Source organism: Leucopleurus acutus (genome assembly GCF_964270905.1).
Source record: "Leucopleurus acutus genome assembly, chromosome: 2".
Classification (NCBI taxonomy): Eukaryota; Metazoa; Chordata; class Mammalia; order Artiodactyla; family Delphinidae; genus Leucopleurus; species Leucopleurus acutus.
Genome location: NC_139143.1, coordinates 97,647,836 through 97,669,734, shown reverse-complemented (window position 1 = coordinate 97,669,734; position 21,899 = coordinate 97,647,836). Strand labels below are relative to the sequence as shown.

Sequence of the window (21,899 nt, the reverse complement as noted above, 5' to 3'; positions counted from 1 at the left end):
TTGTTGTGGCTCTTGCTGTTTTATTTAGTGCTTGATTTGGCAGTTTTGTTGTTGTTATTCAGTTTATTCTTAGTTCAGGTAAAGCAACTGAGCTGTGAGTTTCCATTGCACAGAGAAATTAGGCATGAATAGGCTCACGTGATGAGACCCCATCACCTGCCTGGGCTAAATGTGACATTTTCATAAAATTCGAGGTGGGAATTCATAGTTTTTCTGGAGAAAAGGAGAGAGCATGAAGAATGCAAGGAAATCAGGGAAACAGAAATACAGCTTTTGTCACAATCCTTTGTAAATTTTTCATGGACCTGTCCCTGCTCATAAATTCTGCAGTTTGGGACAAGAAAAATTCCACCTGTTTGTAGCCTGTTCTTTGGTTACCTTCTCACATTCCTCTGGCCTATCAGGACATTTATACACAACCGCAAAGAGAGTCATTAAAAAAAAAAAAAGGGGGGGGGTGTTTCTAGGGACTAGACCATGGCCGGTGGAGAGGAATGATCCAATAACCGTAGCTCCTGTACGTGTTTGATAACAATCATTTGGTTCCATGATGCCTTGTTTCCTGCCGGGGTCCCAGGGCCCGTTACTGTGATGATGAGTGTCAGTAGCCATCGTGCTGGACAGGAAGTGGGTAGGAAGCTGTTAATGTTTGACCGCTACTAATGCACATTTTGCCCACTCTTCTCTCGTCTGCAGTCTGAGTACCACTACGAGTACACTGCGTGTGACAGCTTGGGTTCCAGGTGGAGGGTCGCCGTGCCGCATACCCCGGGCCTGTGCACCAGCCTCCCTGACCCCGTCAAGGGCACCGAGTGCTGTAAGCAGCCCTGCCTCTCAGCTTTGGCCTCTGCCCCAAGCCTCCTGCATCCAAGTTAGGCACTTCCTGACAGTGTGGCTGCCTTAAGGAATCAGATCTCGCCCCGCCCCCCTCCCACCCGGTCAGTCCTCATCCCCAAACCTCTCGAGATTTGGTGCAGAAGTGTTATTTCGTGGATGCAAACTGGGTATTTCAATTTACTTTTGTTTTATTTTCAGATTTAAATCCCATGAGGGTATAAAGTAAAAATAATTCCGGCTGTGTGCCACTTAGATATTTTCTCTGTTTGCATACATTTTCTTTTTTTGGCTGTGCATTTCTCTCCAACCTACACTCACTAGCCACAGTCACTCATTTAGGAAAGATTGTGATTTGCAGTCGTTCTTGAAAAAGAAGCCAGAGAAGATGACTTTCTGCAGAGACAGACCTTTAAGATGCACTGGGCATTACTTCAGGGAACAAGAATCTTCCCTGACTGTGGAGCTGACCGTGCAGCCGGAAAGGCAGTGACTTCCCTGCAGCTCCCACCCCACCTCTGGGACTCTGCAGCTACAACTTTGCTACCACTGGCAGCTATTCCCCCTGAGCTGTTCTTTTTAGAAATGCAAAGGGGGGCAGTGGATCACAATAAAAATCAGGAACTAGAATCAAGGAATACTTGAAAATTTGGAAAGGAGGTTGAGGGCATTTAAAATCTAAAACAAGCTTAGCCTAGTTCAGTAGGTGAGCAAATAAGTACTTGTTAAATCCGTGAATGGATATTGCTAAGATCTGAGTAGAACTGAGGTGTGACTCATGGAAACAAATGAGCCATCTTCGGTAAACTTGGCCAGCGTTCTTAAGCACTACGTGCACCTGCTACGTGAGCCACAAAGATAAATAAGGCACAGTCTCCGCCTTCAGAAGCGTACAGTCTGGTGGAAGGAGCAGACACCCGTTCATCCATTCATTTTTTTCAGCAAACCTTTATGTAGCCCCTGCTATGTCTGTGCCAGTCGCTGAGCCACCGTCCCGAGGAGCCCAGAGCCTAGTGGGAGGCACACATCAATATGATGTGTTGTATGAGGTGAAAAGAATGGGAGTTATGGATACTTAGGGATCAGGAACCGCTGGGAGAACCACTCAAGCAAAAGCTTGGAGGTGGGAGAACATCAGACACATTCAGAGAAGAGCTGGGCTGGGGTGGAGGCAACACAGGGAGGGGATGGATGGGAGTAGGGTGGAGAAAGGTCTGTAGTGGGAGATCAAGCCGGAAAGTTAGGTTGGGGGAAAATTGGGGAAGAATTTGAATGCCAGGCTGAGAGCTTAATTCTATAACCCAAAGTGGGGATGGTGCCTGATTATTTTTTAAATAACAGAAATAATAGTACATATGAGTGTTTTAGAAAGATACTTCTGACCACCGAATGAGCAAAGACAAGAAACAGGGAACTAGTTAGGAGGACATTGCAATGGTTGAACTAACAGGTCACAAGAATCCCAACTAGTACAGTGGCAGTGGGACCAGAAAGGAGAAGACAGAGGCCAGAAACTCAAGGGGGAAGTTCAAGGCTGAAGGGCTAGGTGCCATTCAGAGGGGTCAGCACGAGAGACCATGCTCTTCACTGGAGAGCTCTCAGAATGGCTGAGGCTACCCCTTAGACCCCTTAGGAAACGAGACTGACAGGGACAAACCCAAAGTCCTGCAACAAGGCCCTAAATCTTTTTTTTTTTTAATTTTAAGCTTTGGGAATTCCCTGACAGTCCAGTGGTTAGGACTCGGCATTTTCACCACCGTGGCCCAGGTTCAATCCCCCGTCAGGGAATTAAGATCCTTTAAGCCGTGTGGTGTGGCCAATAAATAAATAAATAAACAGATAGATAGAATAAATAGAATAAAATAACAGCTTTATTGAGATATAATTGATATCAGAAGATTCACCCCTGTAAGTTATAAAGCTCAGCGGCTTTAAAATATTCACACAGTTGCATAACTATCACCACTATCTAACTGCAGAACATTTTCATCACCCCAAAACGAAACCTATCCATTAGCAATCTCTCCCCATGCCCCCTCCCCCAAGTCCCTGGTGCCACAAATCTTCATTCTGTCTCTACGGATTTGCCTATTCTGGACAGTCCACGGAAGTGGAATCACACAAGATGCGCCATGGCTCCACATCCTAGTGGGGGAAGCTCCCAGGTCTCCATCCTCTGCTCCTCCCCCTAGGATACACACAACCCACCCACTTCTCCTGCGTGGCAGCAGCCTCACCACCCACCCTTGTCCCCGCTCTGTGTTCCAGCCTTCTCTTGCAAAGCCGGGGAGTTTCTGGACATGAAGGACCAGTCGTGTAAGCCGTGTGCTGAGGGCCGCTACTCCCTTGGCACAGGCATCCGTTTTGACGAGTGGGACGGGCTGCCCCATGGCTTTGCCAGCCTCTCAACCAACATGGAGATCGAGGACAGCACCACAGATTCCACGGAGAACTGCACTTCGTGAGTCGCCCCTCTCCCCACACTCCACGCCCACCCCCATAGCCCCACGCCCCCCTTACCTCCCTGCTCCCCATATTGGGGAAGGGGCTGCAGGGAGCACTTCACAGCCTCCTCTCCTGCTCCTCGGGGTGAGGGCTAGAGCAGGTCCCCACTGGACTGCTGGACATGACATCCACATCAGCCCAGCCTTACTGACCTAAGCTTACCAGCGACTGACAGGTATTTGTGACAGGTGAAAAACACGGTGAAATAGAGACAGGTGGATAAGATCAACAAGGGTTAAATGGTCCAGTCCCTTCAAAACAAAATCCAACTGGATTCCACTGTGGAATTTTGGATCAGCCAATAAACTTCCTCAACTTGATTGCAACACCATGTGCAAAGCCTTGGGTATCTTCCTGGCTTTGGTGCTAGCTTCTAAAACTGGTCTGAGTTTATGGGTTTGGGAGGATAAAGTGGGACCAGAGGTTTGGTCAGTGACGGCTGAGATCTTCCAAACCCTTTGAGATCCTGATGACCAGAGAATTCTCCAGCTCAGAAGGAAATCTTTTCAGTAATTGAAAGGCTCAGCCCAGGGTGCTTACAGAACGGGTGAGTGATCCTTATCAAATCTCTGCATATTTAATTCCCGGGATGGGAGTATCCTATCCCTGGAATTAAATGATGTGCCTTCTATAGTTCAGGCACTATTCTGGATGCTTTACGTATATTATTTTCTCTAATCCTCACAAGAACCCTTGTGACAGTGAAATACGTATTATTGTTCCCATTACACAGATGAGGAACTGGAGGCTCAGTGAGGTTCAGTGACTTGTCCTTCATTACCTAGCTTACAACTGGGGAGACTGGAATTCACACCCGGTCCAAGCTTTCCACTGCCCCATGCTGCCACCTTCAAACAACATTTAGTGCACGCAGGGCAATATCCAGTCCTAGAGAGGAAAAGTTGGGGGATGCATAGATGTAAAACACAATCGTCCAGTGCTCTCTGTTAAATATTGACAAAGAATACAGGAGAAAAGTACATGAAAGTTTCTCTTATACCCAAGCAATCAAAATGATAAAAAAGGATTAATTGTATTACACCTGGATTTCTAAAGTTGGGAACAATGTCTCCCATTCCTATACTTAAATCTCCTAGAAGCACCATTGTGTGAGCCAGGCAGGAGGCCTCTAACAGTCCAATTTTAATGTTGTTTCAGATTTCAATATTGTGAGTCAAAATCATTAGCATGACAATGTTGGCAGCAGAGATAAAGCTGGAGAGGATTCAAGCTGGAAGGAGAGGGAATGTGTGGGTTAAATACAATCAACCCCCATTTTAGTCCTCACAGAGAACGTGACTGACCCTGGACAAGGCGCAGGCCTGGCTCAGTCGGTCAGTCGCCACGCGTGTGCAAGCAGGGTTTTCTCCCTGTCTGGGGAAGCAGTGAAAGTCCAGAAATCATTCTCTCTCAGCGAGGCTGGATGTGGGTCTGTTCAAAACGACTTGTGTTTCCACAGCACAGACTGCTTCAGGGCCTGGATCTTAAGGCATCCCACGACATTCCCGGGAGGGGGAAAAAGGAGAAATGGAGAGGAAATGGCCACCTAGAGAGGGTTTGTGATTTCCCCACCGTGCCCCAGAAAGGCAATAACAGCTGCTATCACGTCACCAAGTGTCTGGCTTTTCTGCTCGACTGTGTATTTACCTGAATCCAAGCCCACTGCCCCCAAACTAACCCCCACCAGTGGCGCCTCCCACCTGCTCTGCCTCTAGCGCCTCCCAGCTGGTCTCCGCTTCCACCCCCAGCTTCCTGCAGGCCACCGTCCCCTCAGCAGCCAGACTGATCTTCTTAAACACAAGCCCAATCACAGTACGTTGCTGCTCAAAACTCTGGATTCTGTGGATTCCCACTGGAATAAAATCCAATACGTTGTCACAGCCTGCAGGGCCTCTGCCCCCTGCCCCTTCTTCCAGCCTCTCTCCAGTGCCTCTCCTCCTGCTTATAGAGCTCCAGCCAGCTGGCCACCATGCTCCCGCCCTCCTGGCGCCTTTAACACACTCTTCTCCAACTCTTCCCCCAGCTGACTCCTGCTTCACCCTCGGGTCTCTGCCTAAAAGTGACTGCCTCAAAGAAGCCATCCCTGACCCCACAGGCCCCTGTTACACACACATACATCATCTTGTATTTCTCCTTATGGCACTTACCATAGTTATTACTATGTTATTAACTGCGTGATAAGTTTCTATCTCCTCCACTAGAAATAGAATGCAATCTCCAAGAGTGAGGGGGTCAGGACTGTCTTGTGCTTTGCTGTGTCTCCAGTATCTAACACCTGGCACAAAGCAGACACAAAATAAATAATTGAAAACACAACAGGCCAACTGAATGGAGTTTCCATGGCAGGTTCCTGAGCCTTCAGGGGGTCATCCTTGGTTCCTGGGTAAATGTCTCATGACTAAGGTGATGGAAACAGTCCTCAGATCCAAAACTGGGATAAGCAAAAGGGAATAAGAGTGAAAAGGGAGTTGTGGAAAAGATGCTGTACATTCACGGAGAAGAACAGAACACCAAATACTGTGAAGGTGAAACAAGAATGAGAGAAAGCATTAAAAAGGGTCTCAAACTTTGGAAGCCTCTAAATTTTCCTGTACAGTTTCTTCTTTCTAACCTGAATTTATAAACAGTGCTACCCAGTGTGAGCTCGGCAGTGTGTCTGGGTGGCCACCATGTGAGAATTCCTCTTTGAAAACTTGCCTCCCTTTTCCCCAGGGCCACGGCAAAACAAAGCAGGTATAAGCAGATCACAGCTAAATGACCGGGGGCAGGTTCCTAATCTCTTCCATGCCTTGGTGTCCTCATTCTAAGAACCAGTGATAAAAATAGTACTCTTCTTAGAGGCCTTGGTAAAGATGAAACGAAATGATACTTGTAAAGATTTGGAGCGATGCCTGGCATTAGAAATCAATCAAGACATGTTATCATTGAACGTGAAACGATCTTCACCAGGGACAGCTCTGACAAAAGTCGGAATTGTGACGCATTTTGCAAATGAAATCCACTTATGGCATCCTTTGAATTATTCATCCACCTTCAGGAGTTATTTATAGCTGATGCTGTGGAGCACATCAGCTTTAAGTGCTGTCTCTTTTAACAAGGAGAAATCAGTACCGTTAGGTTAGCTGGGTATCTTGGATGAGCTCAGCTTAGGTATTTTGGATATGCTTCCATTTGAGAATGACACTAACTGTTGAAGAGCTGGAAGTACCATGTTATTCTGACAAACACAGGGGGAAAACAGTGGACTAATCTGAGGTCCCCTGAACTGACCATTATTAATCACTGGAGACCTGGGCTGGTCTCAGGCACAGCAGTGAAATAGTGGGATTGTCTTTGATCACCCATTTCCCACATTCAGCTGTTTAATGCCCTGAGTCCCTCTTATGTGCCAGGTCCAGGGCTTAGTGCTAGGGACACAGAAGTGAGCAAGTTAAGTTTGGTCTCTGCCCTCACAGCATCGACGAGCCAGGCAGGAAGACAAGCAATTCAAGAAGAATTCAAGTATGACCCGAAGAGGAAGCCAAACTGCAAATAAACTAAGAAAAGATGCTCAACCTCACTTATAGTTAAGGAACTAAGATTTAAAGCCCACTGAGACACTCTGTCCTACCGTATCATATTGGCAACAATTTTAAAGTCTGACCGTTCCAGATGTTGGGGGGGGGGTTGTGGAGCCAGAACAGCTGTCTTTCGCTGCGGGTGGGTGTAGCTGACGGCAGCCACTCTGGAGCACAACATGGCCATAGCTGGTAAAGTTGGAGGTTCACATACCCTGTGACCCAGCAGTTCTACCCCCAGACTTTCCACTCAAATATGCGTAGAAGGAGACGTGCGAGAATGTTCCTAACAAGAGTGCGCACAATAGCAAAAAACTGGAAACAATCTAGAAGTCCGTCAACAAGTAATGCATGAATAAATATGGGCGAACCATAGAAAGCAATCTTATATACTGGTAAAAGTGAAAGAAGAGCTGTTATTCACGTGTGACTATGGATATAGAGGAATCCCACAATCATTATACGTGTTGAGGGAAAAAAAGCAAGTTTCAGAATCCGTGAGCACATAAGATATAAAAACGTGCAAAATGCTGTCATACAGTGTATTGTTTAGAAATACATACATAATTAGTGAAGGGCAGAGAACCACATGGGGACGTCAAGCACCAAACTCAGGAAAGTGATTACTTGACAGTGGGGAAAGGCATGTGTGATGCGGAGGGGGTTGAGATTAGCCAGGGGTACACCAACACTTCTGCTGTGTTGCATTTCATAAGCAGCGTGGCGGGTCTTAAATATTTCATAACATGTTTAAATGAAATACAGGAGGACTGTGATTATGAGAAAGGGAACAGTGAGAGCTGAGGGCACACGTAGCAGAGGCAGGTAAAGGAGTCAAGGAGGACTTCTCAGATTAGGTGACGTTTGCTCTAAGACACGAGTAGGAATTAAATAGATGGAGGGAGGAGGAAGTTTGTTCCAGGAAGAGAGAACAGTGTGTGGGAAGACCCAGAGGTGAGAGAAAGTTTGGCAGAAGAATTGAAAGAAATGCTGTAGGGCTGGAGCATAGAGAGTGGGTGAGGAGTTCGTACCCCATCCTAAGGGCAACAGGGAGTCAGAGTTTCAAGCAGGGAAGTGACAGGGTCAGATTTTTCTTCTGGAGTCTCTCTCCAGCCACACTGTGGAGAAGGGATTGGAGGAAGCAGGACTGGATGCAGGGAGGCGAGTTGGGGCTGATTCAGAGCTGAGGGACATGCGGGGAGGAGAAGGAAGAGCCCTTGGGTAGAGTAGACACAGTAGAGGTATTTAGAAAGCAAAATCAACATGCCTTCTCCCTTCCCCCTTCCCATAAAAACCAGTTCCTAGTAGCATCTAAAAGTGGACATTTCAAAACAAAAACCAAAACCAAAAAAATGGGTGGATTAGATTGGATGGACTTCTGAGTTCTGAAGAATAGCTTTATCTACTAACTTTCTTTGAGAGCTTTGAGTTTGGCAAACCTGGGTTTGAATCTCAGCCCTGTCATTTGCTGGCTGTGTTATACTGGGCAAGGCACTCAAAAAGCCTCTGTTGTATCATCCCTTAAATGGGGACAAAATTGCATTTCCTCTTACTGATAGAAAGGAATCATGAATGTAGCATATGTAGTTCATCATTTGGGAGCTAGTAAGCAACCAATAAATATTATCTACCTCCCCCTATCCACAACCTTACCTGCCGTCTATCTTCTGGATAGCTCTGCATAATGTGGAGGTACACCTACCTGTCCTCCTCTTGGCTGTACCTCCAGGCTCCTTGACTTGGAGGTCATTCTTCACTGAGCATTTTCAGGTGTAAGCTTCCACTTGTGAATCACAAGTCTGGAATTCTGCAGAGACCTAGCAGGACATGAGACCTGCATATCGCACAAGCCCTGGTGGGCTGGGCTCCTGACTGTGAACTTGGCTCCTGTTCCCTCACAGGTCCAAGTGGGTTCCTCTGGGTGACTATATCTCCTCCAACACGGATGAGTGCACGGCCACGCTGATGTACGCCGTGAACCTGAAGCAGTCTGGCACTGTTAACTTTGAATACTACTACCCAGACTCCAGCATCATCTTCGAGTTTTTTGTAAGCCCCTGGCTGAGGGGGAAGGTGGGAGGTAAAGGCCCTCCGAGGCTCACATTCATTTACAGGAATCACACGCATAGTCCTGCTTGGGAAGTTTTCACAGTTGTCTTCCCTCTGGAGAGAACTGTGGTCAAAGTGAGCTGAGGTTTCAAAAGGCAAAGAGAAAGGCAGAAGTCAAAGGACCCTGGGGGGAAGAGTAGATAGAGTCTGGGAGATTCGTAGGTGTTCTGCCCTGTTCAGACATGAAAACAGCACGTAACAGCTCTGAGTTAATGCATAATTTCTTTAGTGTCCACGTACTGACATCTTGTGTGTGTCACTAGCTCCTGCCATACTTCAAATCTCATGACTTCTGAGCTCAGTCCTTCTCCCATAAGAAGGGCCCTCTGAAGGGCTGGGGCATCATGGGGTAAGCAATTCGTTTCCTTAGAAAGCTGAGAGACTCTGATCTCAAATTCCTGCTGCCTCAGGTTCAGAATGACCAGTGCCAGCCCAATGCAGATGACTCGAGGTGGATGAAAACCACAGAGAAAGGATGGGAATTGCACAGTGTGAGTATCAGAGCAGCCTTCTCCCTGGAGATTCCAGAAAAGGGACCAAGGGCCTTTCCTCCAAAGAGTGCTTCCTCCCCATCTGGGCCTCCACTCTTCTCTCCCTAGAGGGCAGTTGTCTGACAACATGAGGATGCTATAGTTTCTCCCCTCTTGAGTTGACATAATGTGGATGTGAACTGACTCGCTCCTCTGGCTTGACCCCAAGGACCAGCAGCTTTCCGGCTTTAAAGGCCCAGTCTTCTGGGGCTGGGGCATGGATAAATACAACCAGAGAAGAATGAGGGAGTTTCAGCCACCCTGTTGTCAGTACCCTCAGGTCCCTTCATTGGTCTCAACATAGAAATGCTCATGGTATATGTGACTGAAGGAGAAGTGGGAGAGGGCATGAGAGGGTTGTAAGAGGAGCCTTAGAAGGAGAGAGGAGGGCTCCCCTGGTGGCGCAGTGGTTAAGAATCCACCTGCCAATGCAGGGCACCGGGTTCAATCCCTGGTCCAGGAAGATCCCACATGCCATGGAGCAACTGAGCTCATGCGCCGCAACTACTGAGCCTGCGCTCTAGAGCCCGTGAGCCACAGCTACTTAAACCCGCGAGCCTACAGTCCGTGCTGTGCAACAAGAGAAGCCACCGCAATGAGAAGCCCGTGCACCACAACGAAGAGTAGCCCCTGCTCGCTGCAACTAGAGAAAGCCTGTACACAGCAACGAAGACCCGATGCAGCCAAAAATAAATAATAAATTTATAAAAAGAAAATAAGAAGGAGAGAGGAGCTGGGAGGAAGGGCAACACTGAGGAAGTTGAGGGAGAGGAGCAGAATAGGCACTGCCATGCAGACTGCAAGAGGGGGGATCCCAACAGGAGGCTAATGCAATGGATTAGCAAGACTTGTGTCTGTGACTGAACTAACTCCTGTTTGTGGTTTTTAGGTCGAACTAAATCGAGGCAATAACGTCCTCTACTGGAGAACCACAGCTTTCTCAGTGTGGTCCAAAGTTTCTAAGCCTGTGCTGGTGAGAAACATCGCCATAACAGGTACAGAGAACAGAGAATGGAGTTGGGTCTGGGGTCTGATGCTGACTTCAGCAGGGAGGGTGTGGGTTAGTCCTCAGGGCGTTCAGTCTCTAGGCTCAATTCTTGCTTTCCTATGTTGTTCGTCCTCCCTAGGAGTGGCCTACACTTCAGAATGCTTCCCCTGCAAACCAGGCACATACGCAGACCAGAAGGGTTCCTCTTGCTGCAAACTTTGCCCAGCTAACTCTTATTCCAATAAGGGAGAGACTTCTTGCCACCAGTGTGACCCTGACAAATATTCAGGTGATGTTTCTGAGGGCGGGAAGAGTTTGGTGGGGGGGTACCAACATATACACAGGGACAGACAGGAAGTGGAACCATCCTTTTGGCCAAGCTGAAGACAATTCTTCTTAAGCACTTGCTTTCTGGGCCCTGGAAGAGCCCATCTAATCCGCCAATCACTCTTGAAATGAAATCATTCAGTAAGTATTTATCAGGCCTCTACTATCTGCCAGGCCTTTACTCTAGGTGTTTGGAATACTTCAGTGAAAAAAATAGACAAGGGTCCCTGTCTTCATGGAATTTACATTCTGGAATGTAAATGGCATGCATAATAACTATAATAACTAAATAATAAATATATAGTAAATTATATAGTGTATTAGATAGCAAAAAGTGCAGGGCACCACGGCAAAAAGCAAAAGCAGCTCAGAATTAGAGGAATTAGGAAAGCTATGGAAAGGGGTTGCAACCGTTTTTTAATGAAACTTTAATTAAGATTAGAATTATAAATAATATATACTGTAGATAAAAGAGGCATAAATTTATACATTTTAATTTATAACAATTATTATCAAAGTTAATTTAGAAGAGCCATGAAGTCATTTTTTTTTTTTAAATTTTATTTATTTATTTATTTATTTTTGGCTGTGTTGGGTCTTCGTTTCTGTGTGAGGGCTTTCTCTAGTTGCGGCGAGCGGGGGCCACTCTTCATCGCGGTGCGCGGGCCTCTCACTGTCGTGGCCTCTCTTGTTGCGGAGCACAAGCTCCAGACACGCAGGCTCAGCGGCCATGGCTCACGGGCCTAGTTGCTCCGCAGCATGTGGGACCTTCCCAGACCAGGGCTCGAACCCGTGTCCCCTGCATTGGCAGGCAGAGTCTCAGCCACTGTGCCACCAGGGAAGCCCCATGAGGTCGTATTACTCAAAACATTTTGATAGCAAGAAGCTATAATCTTTCATCCACTGAATTCAAAGCATCCATTGAATTCAAAGCAGGCCTTGTCAGGAAATCCAGGGATCCTTGGAACACAGTTGGAAAACCACTGCTCTAAGGGAAAATAAGAGGACAGTGGGAAGCAGCCTATTTCTGCAGTCCCTGGATAATTTCCTAAAACAGCCCAACTTTGAGAAACGGGACCTGGTTATTTGAGAGGATCTCAACAGCAGCAGGGCTCTGGTATAAGATGGGTAGTATCCCCAGAGGGCCCTGTGCTTAGACAGTGCAATGACTGGCACAGCAACCAATCTCCAAGACAGGTTCTGAAACAAACAGGTAGGGAGAGAGAAAGAGTCCCCTCCCTTCCCCTGCAAATGCCCATAACTATTCCATTTTTCCTTTTTTACACAGAACTATATACAAACCTGGCTCAAGGCCCTCTCTTAATCAAACACGCCCATCCCTACACAGACACACCCACCCTTCACACAGACATCACAGTACGTGTTTGCTCAGCCAAGACCCGCCACTGACCTTGTGAGCTGCTTATTTCTACACCATTCCTAAAATAGAAGTTCTCTTTATCTACACAGATCTTGCCAAATGAGTGTAGCTTTCAGCAAGAACATAGATTTTTAGATCTTGGGGAAAGTTTTTACCTATAAGTCTAAATTCCCGTTTTTCCACTTGAATTTCGTATTCCTCTTCCCTGCTCTATCAATAGCAGCCTTTGTCAGTCTTTTTCTCCAGCTCCCTTTCCAGCCCCGCTGTGGTACAGGGTTTAAATGGCAAGGTGGTTCTAGAAGAACTGCCTACAGAGTGTTTTGATCAATGCTATGTAAATTGATTTCTATCCAGAGAGCGGTTAGGAAGGTATTAGTTTGGGAGTCTGAATTCTTGGAGTCTATTCTCCTTTTGCCACTGATTTTTCCATCCACCTCTTTAAATGGAAAGTGAGATTTTACTATGAAGAATATGTTCAGCTTGGGATACAAAGAGTATCACGTTTCTTTGGGACTTGATTGTTCCAGAATACAGGGTCAGTGGGAGACTGGGAAAATGCAGAGAGGGTCTGATGAGAGCCTATGATGGAATGTACATAAAGGGAGTGGCAGGAGGCCCTGTGGCCATTTAGTCATTCATTTGTAAATATATTCTGAGTGGCCACTGGGTGCCAGGGCTTGGACTTGATGCTAAGGTTACAGCTGGTGCTGCCCTCCAGCTTATGTCAAAAGTGGAAATGTGGTTATAGAAACACCAAGTGTAATAACTCCACGGTACAGGAGGTGCTAGGATAGGAGTACTGAGTGTAGTGTGCGGTGGAAGCAAAAGGGGGAAGTGGTCAGTCCTCTCCGGGGAGGGAGGAAAGGCTGCACTAGCTGTGGTCTTGAAAGATAAGCTATCTTGAAAGATGAGTTGGTGATTTGATGGGGGCAGGATATTCTGGAAGAAGTGTGAGCCAAGGCCAGAAGGCTCAGGAATCCAGGAGTAACTCAGCATTGCTGGAGCTTACTTAGAATTAGCATCCAAGGCTGAGAGGTGGGCAGGGAACAGATTACTGTTAAACCCTTCTGTGCCATTGCTACAGAATTGGGATTTGATCCTATCAGCGTGTGAAGCCATTAAAGAATGTAAAACTGGGAATGACATGATCTGGCTTGTGCCTTTGAAAGACCATTCTGGTTGCCATTTGGAAAATGGATGAGGAAAGGAAGAGCTGGAGGCAGAAGCTACAGTCAGAAGATTTTGCATCGGGCGCCATTGCCCGTATCCAGGACCTAGACTAACGAGGAGCTGATGTGCATGAGGATGTCAGGGACAAAGGCTTGACTGAAAGCATCTTTCTCATTGAGAGATTAAATTTGATCATTAGGATTAATTCCTTTGTGTTATGTTTAATATTAGGGATTCATTTCCTAATAGAACAGCACAGGGTTTAAGGGCATGGACTCCAGAACAAAATCACTGCGGTTCAAATACTTGCTCCACCACTTCCTAGCTGTGCCACCTTGGGCAAATCACTTGTCTGTGCCTCAGTTTTCTCATCTCTAGAATGGGAATGACAATAATTGTATCTACCTCATAGCATCATTGTGTGCACGGATTAAAACAGGTAAAGATTTAGAACAGTGTCTGGCATGTAGTAAGCACTGATTTTATTTATTCATTTACATTAAGGCCTGTCCCAGCAGTCTTCTTGTGGTGTGAAACCACTCTGGGCATAGGTAACAATAATAAGTCACTTGTACAGTACTGTACAGTTTACAAAACATTTTCTCATTACTCGTAGCATAGTGAAGAGGCGATTTCCCCATTTACAAATGAATTAGGAGAAGCTCACAGAGGTTAAGGGATTTGCCCAGAGTCTGTGGTGGTGTCGGAGCTGGGCATTGGGTTCATTTGGTACTGAAATCTTTAGGGGAAATGTTTTCCTTGGATAAAAAGGATCAGAACGAGAAGGTTGTATTTCCGGAGGCAGGGGGAAGATACGGAAAGGAGGAGGAAGGTGCAGAAAGAGCAGGTGGAGCCCCCAAGATAAACTTTATCTACAAACAGTTTTACCCAGGGCCAGTCCTACAGGAATCACTTTTCATTTTCTCAACAAATATCTAGGCCAGTCCTTCGAACATGACTAGTCTCCAGTTTCAACACCTTGATGAAAGCTGAGCTGGGAAAGTGAGGTCTGGCTCAGCATTTGCGTTAATCATTTATTAAAACCAGTTTAGAAGTTGTCAGTGTGTAAACAGCTGGACCCTTTTTGCTGAAACCCAGAGCTGGGGTGTCAGGTTGAACAAATATTTGACAAGCAGAGAAAGGTCCCTGTGTGGAATGCACTTTCTAACACGTAACTTGCAATTTGCTAGATCTAGTATGCAAGGGCCTGGGAACTGGCTTATTTTCAGCATCTCCCCCCAAATTTCTCCTGGCCAAGTCTGTCAAAACCAGGAGTCCCTGGATCCCTCTATGTTGAAATAGGCCTTTGTTTGTTAACCAAGTAAATGAGCTGAGAAGACCCCAGCTGTTTCTCAGCCAGTAGTTCCCTCTTGCCCAGGCTAATTAAGATGGGGACAGAAGAGGCATGGAAATGTGTGATTGAGGGAACTCCCCAGTGCAGGCCAACAAGGCGGTAACTAGGAGATTCTCCGATCTAGCAACTCATTTGGTGCCTTGGGAAGAAGAAGGGACCAGTTGAGAAATAAGCCTTAACTGGAAGAGAAAGGGGACTTCTAATCCTTATTAAAAATCCCATGACAGCTACCAAATAAAAATAATTCCCACAAACCCAGGTGATAATAGTTACCAGCACTTAGCAAATTCTTACTTACAATGTGTCAGGTATGTGCCGGCTCCAGTAAGAAGATGTTATTATTCCTGCTCTACAGGTGAGAGCACAAAGGCTCAGAGAGGTTAAGTAACTTGCTGAAAGTGATGCAGCTACTAAATGATTAAGCAGGATCCAAACCCAGATCTGTCTGACTTAAAAATCTCATTCCATTCTACCAAACTGCCTGTCAGGTAATAGAGAGAAGGGGTCTCACCATTGTCACCTGCTTAGCTGCAGGTAACACAGTAGTCACATTAGAAATAGTGGTGACAGTAGTAGTAAGCAGTATTGTACTGGCACTCTGTAAAGCAATGGTTTTTATTCTGGAGAAAGTAAATCTCCTGGAAATTAAAAAAAAATTATTTGCATAGAGTATGTATATTTTTCAGGATACAGGAAACAGTTCTTTTTTTCAAATTCTCAGAAGGGTTTGTAATTCAAAAAAGATGAAATCCATTGCTTTAAAGAGGGATTCATTGAAATAGTTCTTGCTATCCAGGGGTTCATAGGGTTAAAGCAGAACTAACCTAGATATAAGAAGAATATATAGAAGGGCTTGCCTGGTGGTGCAGTGGATAAGACTCCACACTCCCAATGCAGGGGGTCTGGGTTCGATCCCTGGTCGGGGAACTAGAGCCCACATGCATGCCACAACTATGAGTTCTCATGCCACAACTACGAGTTCTCATGCCGCAACTACGAGTTTGCATTCTGCAACTAAGAAGCTCGCATGCTGCAACTAAACATGCCACAACTAAGACCTGGTGCAGCCGAAATAAATAAATACATAAATATTTTTTTAAAAAAAAACATACAGAGAGTAAAGTAAATAAAAATGATAATAACATTTTTCATTAAGTTCAGGTCAAAGCTTAGAGAGTACTGTGAGGCCTGGGGCTGGGGAAAGTGGGAAGAGTTGAATTAAACCGTCACCTTATTTGCGTAGGATCGCTGCATGGAGAAGGGGAAATACAGAGGTGGAAGCCCTTCATTCTAGGCGTATATTAAGAGACAATTCAGAGACAGAATTGGAGTAAGAGGATGAAGCACTGTCCTAGCTTTCCTATGTTTTGCTTCAACCCTTCAGGAGTAGAAAAACCACCTGCACAGTCAGGGTTCTGAGGCACCTGGAAGATGGCGAGTTCCAGGGAATTGGTGGTAAACCTGCAAGATGCTCCTTCTGGCTACCTCCCTCCTTGCTGGTCCTTTGGCCAGTCCACCTCTCCATGCCCTGCTCCACAGGGCAGGCCCAGTGGTTTCTCATCAGCACCGGGGAGAGGCGCAAAGGGTGTATCTGAGCAGGGATTTAGGGACCGAAAATGTTGCTGCTCAGGCAAAGGGAAGGTGGGTGTGCAGGACTGTCTACTTTCTGCAATGTCTGTGTTGTGCCTCACCCCAAGGTCTTGGGCGTTATAGCATCGTAAGCAAGGGGTCAAGAGCTCTGCTTTTTTAACTTCAAATATTTGTCCTTGCTTCTGCCATTTAGAAAAAGGATCCTCCACCTGCAGAGTGCGGCCAGCCTGCACAGACAAAGATTACTTCTACACTCACACGGCCTGTGATGCCAGTGGAGAGGTGGGTAACGCGGTCATGGGGCCCCTTTGCCTGCTCCTTGGGCTTTGCCAGATCCGGACCTCCAGCGGCCAGTGAAGCTGGCACCCCAGAAAACCCCACAGACCTCTGCAGTGACCCTGGGGCCAGTGGGGAAGTAAAACGAGATGACCTCATTTATTTTCAGGTCAGAAGCTGTTTTTGCCACATTTGTTCTGCTGCTTATTCACATATGCTCTGTTTCGAAAAACACCTTCATTTTCTTTTCCTCGGTTTCTTCCATTCGCTTCACCCCCTGGGCAATGGCTGCCCGTCCACGCGTACTTATCTCTTCACGGAACTCATCAGACCTGTCCCCTCGGCGCTGCTCTTGTGGGCTGGCAAAGGGGATGATTCCTACTTCCTGGCTCACTGGAGAATGGCCTGACTTGTTCCGTCTCTGCTGGCTCCCTCTTTGCCCCCAGGCTTTCTGCCTCAGAAAGACTTTCCTTTGTTGTCTGCTCTGCCATTGAGTCAACAGGCATTTTTTGAGCATCAGCTGTTGCGCCTGGCACTGTGCTCCAGCTGGGGAATCAGAGCTGAGCGAGAAGGGCTCCTGCCCTCAGAGGCTCACAGTCCTGTGGGGGAGGGCAGGGACAAGGAAGATGGGCCTGACGGTGTGCAGGGCGCTGGGGGAACCCAGAAGAGGAGTGACCAGGATGGGGGGTGGCGAGCAGGGAAGGCGTTTCAGAGGAGGTCATTTGTTCACATGTACAACCAGCCACTGTGCTGGGCGCTTGGTGTGCAGCAGCTCACAAAACCAAGGGAACGTCTAGTCTCGTGGAGCTTAATTCCTGTTGGGGAGCAAGTGGAGGGAGAGACAACAGACAGACAACAAATGGGTGTATAGTCATACGTCTGATGGTGGTATGTGGTAGGAAGAAAAACATAAAACAGGATTGGGAGATAAAGAATGACAGAGCTATTTTAGAGAGGGTAAGGATGACCTCTCTGAGGAGGTGACATCTGAGCAGAGATCTGAGTGAGGTGAAGGGGAGCTTTCCAGGCAGGGGGCACGCAGCAGGTGTAGAGGGGGCAGGTGTGTGCCGGATGACTTCGAGGAACAACAGTAAATGAGCAGGGAGGGCTCAAGGGCACAAGTGGAGGGATCTGTCTCAGATTAGACATTCTGAATGAACTGCTGCCTATATCCCTCAATCAGAGCCTCTCAGGAAACAGGAGTGGGGAATTCTGCATCATTCAGCGCTAAGCATATGCTTGGCTATTAGGATGTATAAATGTTTCCTGGCTGGCTGGCTGGCCGAATCCTCTTTTTGCTAATTAAGCATGGGATAAAGTCCAATCCTTTACGGTGATTGTTTCTATAGTCATCTCTTACTGCCCCCGCACTGCCCCACCCCACCCTCATGTTTCGAGCAAAATCCCCTTCCCTAGCAGCCAGGCGAAATGATATATCTTGTCAGTTGCACCTTAGACCCCGTTCTGTAGTGTCTGGTGTTCTGCATGACCTTGTAAAAATTACTGTCATTTCCTTGGCCTCAGTTGACCCACTGATTAAATGAGGACAATCCTGCCCCTCTTCTCCCTCCAGGGCATAACATGTGGCCGATTGTGGCTGTCTTTGCTTCCTTCTGCCCCACTCTTTCCCCTCCCGGCTTAGACCAAGGCATTCTAGATCCATCGTGTGCTCTGATGCCTGCAAGCCTGGGTGCCTGCCCTCCCCTGATCACCTTGAGGGTCCTTAGATGCTGAGTGGGGCCAGAGCCAGTGCTCGCACCTTGCAGCCCCGCCAAAGCACAGCTCAGGGAGGAGCCCTGGAGTATACACGGTGAGGAGTGCACAGGGATATGCAGTCACCAGGAGCGCTTTACAGAAGCCTCAGCCCTCAGGCCCACACTGGTTCTGCTTGGGATTTTGTTTTCTAAGCTGTATTTTAAAATCAAGGGACTCCTATTATGGCCTTTGCTGTGCCTCAGTGCTTTCTCAGGGACCAGGATGGCCGATCCACTGGGGCTGCTGAGTGTGCTGCTCCAAGAGATGGCCTAAATCAGTCTACCAGCTCCCCAGACCTTTCTCTCTATGAGACTCAAGGAGACAAGCCAGTTGAGATAAGTTTAGAGCACTAGTCCAGGTCTCTGGTCACTGGCTGCTCTTCACAGGGAGAAAGGCTGAGCTGGGCAGGGAGAAGAGTTGTCTGTCTCAGGGCTCACCTTCAATGCAGGCAGCACAGGACCCTTTTAAGACCCTGTCATTTCTTATCCTTAAGAAAATGGACCGATGCTTTATTCACCCACCTTTTCACATGTATGGTATGCTACACAGAGCATTTGCATCATCACCTCAATGCAATCCTTTTGTTTCTGACTTGCCCAAGGGCCACACGGGAAGCTTCACACTGCCCAACCTCACCCCTGATTCACCAAGGCCTCCTGTAATTCATCTCCTCTTCTCTATCCAATTTCTCCATCAAAAGACTAGGGACGACCCTAATAAGTGACAGATACAATGCTTCTCTTGTCCACTGACTTGGTGGCTGGCCGTTCCTCTTGCCTTTTTCCCCTGGTTTTTTTGAGATACAACTGACACATAACATCGTGTAAGTTTAAGGTGTACAATGTATTGATTTTATACACTTACATACTGCAAGATGATGACCACCATAGAGCTAGCTAACAGCTCCATCAGGTCACATAATTACCATTTCTTTTCTGTGGTGAGAATGTTTAATATCTACTCTCTCAGCAGCTCTCAAGTATATAATACAGTATTATTAATTCTAATCACCTGTACCTTAGATACCCAGAACTTACTGATCTTATAACTGGAAGTTTGTGTTCTTTAACCAACATCGTTCCTCTTGCCTGGATGTCCCAGAGAACGTAGTGTCCATACCCCCATGGGGATTGTTATTATGTGCTTGGTGCCCTTGCTAGACGGTGAGCTCCTTGAGGGCAGGGGCCACGTCCTTCGTCTCTGAGTCACATAGATCTATTAGACTTGCTATAGATGCCTACTGAATAAGTGAAAAAGCAAAGAAAACACTTGGAAGACAAACTGGGGCACCTCAGCCAACCTCTCTCCTCCCCAGGGGTTACATAAGCCACCTCTACTCCATGCCTTTTCGTGTTCTGGGATTTTCACCGGCGGCTTTTCCTGTGACATTGGTAGGAATAAGATTCTACACTGGAATCAGAGCTTTCTCTGGAGGCAACTGGTCCCCCCATTCCATCCGACACACGAGTCCTCATTAGGTCTATCCGTCTTCATTCAGTCAACATGCATTCAGCAGATATTTATTGAGCATGACCATGTACCAGGCGCTAGGCGACGGGCCTGGGGTATATCGGTGACCAAAACAAAGTGCCCCACCGTGGTGGAGCTTTCACTGGAGCCCAGAATCCCCCCACTCTCAAGGTAAATTCCTGAAGATAATCCCACGCGGGAAGGCTGAGTCGTGCTTTGTTTCTGCAGACACAGCTCATGTACAAATGGGCCCAGCCGAAAATCTGCAGTGAGGACCTGGAGGGGGCAGTGAAGCTGCCCGCCTCTGGCGTGAAGACCCGCTGCCCACCCTGCAACCCTGGTTTCTTCAAGACCAACAGCAGCACCTGCGAGCCCTGCCCTTATGGCTCTTATTCCAATGGCTCCGGTAACCCCTCCCCCACCCCACTCCCTGCCTCGCGTCCGTTCCCACGCCACCCACATGGGTGGGCCATGTGGGCACTCCCAGTGTCAGCTGAACACGGGCTCTGTCTTTCCAAGGGAGGCAGGAAGGGCCAGGCCACCTCTGAGGTCTATACTCAGGAGAAGAGAGGTTAGGGTGGGCCCTGTCTGTAGGTCCGAGTCATACTTGAGAACTGCCGACCTTCCTCCTCATTCCAACTTTGAATGTGACTCAGGCCTGAAGGGACCCAATCCTCACATCAGAGGCTTCCAGCATGTGGCAGGGACACTACCTAGAAGGTTTAGGGAGCTGGGATGGCCACATTGACACAATCAGGATTTGTAAGCCACTCTGCAAAAAGGGAGTTGGGGGTTTTGTATACCTATGAATGTGAAGGCATTTGAGGATAACAATGTGACAAACAATATTAACTATATGTACCAGACCAGAGGATATGTTTAAGCTTTAAAATGAATAATTTGATGGGCCAGTAGCCTAATTGGAATATGATAATGAAGGGTCAGTGTTTACACCCTGAGTTTGTTAAATAACATTGTCAGAATGCTTTCAAGTCAGCTCGATGTCACTGTGCAACGGTGCTCAGCACCACCTCTTGTTGGGCTGCCCACCCCTGTTGCCACTTGTCTGTGTGACAGCAGCTCCAGTAAGGGTGGCTGTGGCCTTCCTGCTGAATGCGTGGATCTTACGGCTCCCCCAGATTGTAGCCACTGCCCAGCGGGGACCGAACCTGCCGTGGGATTCGAATACAAATGGTGGAACACACTGCCCACGAACATGGAAACGACTGTCCTCAGTGGGATCAACTTTGAGTACAAGGGCATGACAGGTAACTGCCTCCCTCCTGACTGTGAGCTTTCAGCACTGCCACAGGGGCTCTTCCCACCTCACGTTTCTTCATAATAGGGATGTCTGGAGAAAAATGAGCTAATCGTGCCATGCACTCCCCTGCATGCTCCACTGCCCATGGGCATATAATATATATTCTGCCAAGCCTTTGTTTTAGAGACAGAAACAGAACTAGAAACAATGTGTACACACTCCAAAGGCCGTGCTCTGAGAGTTTCAGAGACTTTGACCAAAGTAGCCAGAGAAGTAACATGGTTTGTTTGGCGGTGATTCTGAACGCCTCAAAGGACGGTGTTATCTCTCTTCCAGAGTGTCATCTGGGTGCACATTTGCCCTGCACCCAAGACCACTGGGCATTAACTCTTCCCTCTCCTTTTCCAGGCTGGGAGGTGGCTGGTGATCACATTTATACAGCTGTTGGAGCCTCAGACAATGACTTCATGATTCTCACTCTGGTTGTGCCAGGATTTAGGTGAGGAGTACAAAGCTAACGGGAAGCCCCCACCACCCTTGGCCACATCCAGGTCCCACATAGCTAGGAGTGTTGTAGAGGAGAGGGCTTCTGGCTTGTGGAAGCGTCAGTTCAGAACAGAGGAGATCATGGTTATGGTCTGATAAAGTTAACCTGAATGCTGACACTCATTCTTAGTTGCTGCCCATGCTGATTACCTACTGCTCTCTCATCCCGTCTAGCTTCTCCCATCATTTGGCCACATGCTACTTGAATTCCTCCTCCTCACAGCAACAGATAAGATTTTAAAAACC

The 21,899-nt window shown here is 47.3% G+C and overlaps 1 protein-coding gene across 5 annotated transcripts in view; it reads left to right on the top strand.

The window, feature by feature from the left end:
- The window catches only part of ELAPOR1 (endosome-lysosome associated apoptosis and autophagy regulator 1), a gene marked incomplete at both ends in the record, with an annotated part of 64,290 nt that overhangs the window by 30,490 nt on the left and 11,901 nt on the right, over positions 1-21,899 (top strand). For 4 of the 5 annotated variants that reach the window (XM_082865699.1, XM_082865698.1, XM_082865697.1 and 1 more), the window contains 10 exons: positions 697-817; positions 3,103-3,295; positions 8,798-8,945; positions 9,416-9,496; positions 10,425-10,530; positions 10,663-10,812; positions 16,539-16,627; positions 20,075-20,252; positions 20,986-21,114; positions 21,516-21,606. In XM_082865699.1, the coding sequence (XP_082721825.1) occupies positions 697-817; positions 3,103-3,295; positions 8,798-8,945; positions 9,416-9,496; positions 10,425-10,530; positions 10,663-10,812; positions 16,539-16,627; positions 20,075-20,252; positions 20,986-21,114; positions 21,516-21,606 (1,286 nt within the window). The remainder of the gene's footprint in view (positions 1-696; positions 818-3,102; positions 3,296-8,797; positions 8,946-9,415; positions 9,497-10,424; positions 10,531-10,662; positions 10,813-16,538; positions 16,628-20,074; positions 20,253-20,985; positions 21,115-21,515; positions 21,607-21,899) is intronic. The other variant, XM_082865701.1, reaches the window with a different exon arrangement.